The sequence below is a fragment of the Monoraphidium neglectum genome (assembly GCF_000611645.1).
Source record: "Monoraphidium neglectum strain SAG 48.87 unplaced genomic scaffold scaffold02243, whole genome shotgun sequence".
Lineage (NCBI taxonomy): Eukaryota > Viridiplantae > Chlorophyta > Chlorophyceae > Sphaeropleales > Selenastraceae > Monoraphidium > Monoraphidium neglectum.
This window is the reverse complement of record NW_014011385.1, coordinates 1-1,995: the sequence shown is the minus strand read 5'-3', so window position 1 is coordinate 1,995 and position 1,995 is coordinate 1. Positions and strand designations below refer to the sequence as shown.

The window sequence follows — 1,995 nt, the reverse complement described above, 5'->3', positions numbered from 1 at the left end:
GGTGTGGCCACCCTGTGTGCCGCACAGGGGGCCTGGGGTGCAACATGCGTGCAAAAATGCGTGAATGTGCTTTGGTGCTTGCACCCGTTTGAGGCCCCAAGAGCGGGTGGCTCGGGCCTCACAAGCCACCCACTTATGATGAGCCGTGCGCGCTGCCGCCATGCTCATTAGCTGCCACCACATCCCTGGACGTACACCGACGCCCACGTGCCCCCGCCCCTCGCTTCTCCCTGCCCCCTGCATGCAGGCCCAGCACCAGGTGACCACGGATCGAGGGTGACTCACACATCGATGATATTCAATAAAGTGTTTGGATCTTGGCCGATCTAGGGGGCCTCAGGCCGGCGCCACCTCCTTATTCATCCTGAAAACTGCGGCGAGGCGCCTCTGTATGGGAAGCCGTCAAAGCGCAGCCACACCTGGTCGCCGCCAATCACATACCCCACGCGAGTTCCCGCACGCCGCCCAACCCGCACCCAAAACCCCGCCAGGTGCTGGTGAACCTGAACCCCAACGGCTGGAACAAGGCCGTGCGTTGGGAGATGATGTATGGGCTGGATGCCGTGGGGGGGGCCCTGGGTCACGATGCGCAGGCCCTGCTGGCCGGGGACAGCGAGGGCCGCCTGCATGTGCTAGACCCGCGCGCCGGCAGCATCGGCAGCAGCGGCGGTGCAAGTGGCAGCGGTGCAAGCGGCGGGGGCGGCCGGGGCGCGGCCGTGGCGGTGGCGCTGCTGCATAAGGCGAAGACGCGGATATGCAGCGTCGCGGCGCAGCCGCTGGGCGCGCCAAAGGCGATGACCGCGGGTGCGCGCGCATGGGCGCGAGATGCGTGCAGGGGCGTGGGTGCGGGCGCGAGCTGCCCAACTGGCTGGTTAGTGGGGCCGTCCATCAACCATGGTGCCAACAAACGGGATTGGGTTCGGGGCTTCGGCTTGCCTGCTGCCTCATGCTTATACGGCGCTCGAGAACGCTGACAGCAGCATGCCGGTGCGTATTGCATCAAGACGATAAGTCAGTAAACACAGCAACAGCAACTCCCCCTGCGCGGCGCCCCTGCCAGGCAACGACCACACCGTGCGCATCCTCGATCTGAGAAAGCTCTCAAATTTCCTTGGGGGCGGCTCTTCAACCAGCAGCGGCGGCGGCGGCGGCGGTGAGGACGGCGGCGGCGCAGACCTTGATGGCACTGGCAGCGGCGGCGGCGCCGCCAAGGATGGCGCAGCCGGCGGCAGGGGCCGCGGGCGAGGCAAGGGCGCGGCGGGCGGCAGGGGTGCGAGGGGTGGTGCGGCGGCGGCGCACCCGTGCCAGCTGGCGCTGCTGCAGCACAAGAGCGTCATCAACAGCGCCTGGTACTCGCCGGTGACGGGCCGCAAGATCATGACTACGTGCCAGGTCGGCGCCCCCGGCTGCGGGGGCTGACACACTTGCACGCATGCACTGGGGCCGCGGCTGTCTTGCAGGCTGCTACCCCCTCCCAAGAGCCTGCCACTTGGCCTCGCTGCCCCAGCCTGCCCTCCTCCCAACTCTCTTTGACTCACACACGATCCCGATCTGAGTTGACCTGATCTGATCTTGTCTGTTCTGGATGATCTGTTGCGCCACGCAGGACAACCGGCTGCGCGTGTGGGACCTGTATCATTCAGCGGAGATGGGGCTGCCAGCAGACAGGGAGATTGTTCACGTGAGCGATGACATCACTCGAATAGCCAGAGAGAGTGCATTCTCAGCATCAACTCGCATGACGTTGGCAACAAACAGCACGTGCTGCCCGATCCTCACGGCCTCTTGATGGGGCCGTCAACAACCGGCCTGTTGCTTGGCCGCGCGTGGTGTCATGGACGCCGGCCTGCACTGCTCCCCACCGACACCCCCCCTGCTGGCCACGACACCCTGCAGTACACGCCATGCTTTTCCTCAAACGCGCGCCACCGCACCCCCAGCAACAGTGGCCCCAATCAGGGTCGCAACCCCGCTCTGCCGAGCCCCCCCGTCCCC

The 1,995-nt window shown here is 66.3% G+C and overlaps 1 protein-coding gene across 1 annotated transcript in view; it reads left to right on the top strand.

Annotated features, from left to right (window-relative positions):
- The window catches only part of MNEG_10255 (Protein DAMAGED DNA-BINDING 2), a gene marked incomplete at both ends in the record, with an annotated part of 4,889 nt that extends 3,470 nt beyond the window's left edge, over positions 1-1,419 (top strand). The window contains 3 exons of the mRNA XM_014041272.1: positions 248-259; positions 492-804; positions 1,061-1,419. Of these exons, the coding sequence (XP_013896726.1) occupies positions 248-259; positions 492-804; positions 1,061-1,419 (684 nt within the window). The remainder of the gene's footprint in view (positions 1-247; positions 260-491; positions 805-1,060) is intronic.
- Between the last annotated feature and the right edge of the window lie 576 nt (positions 1,420-1,995).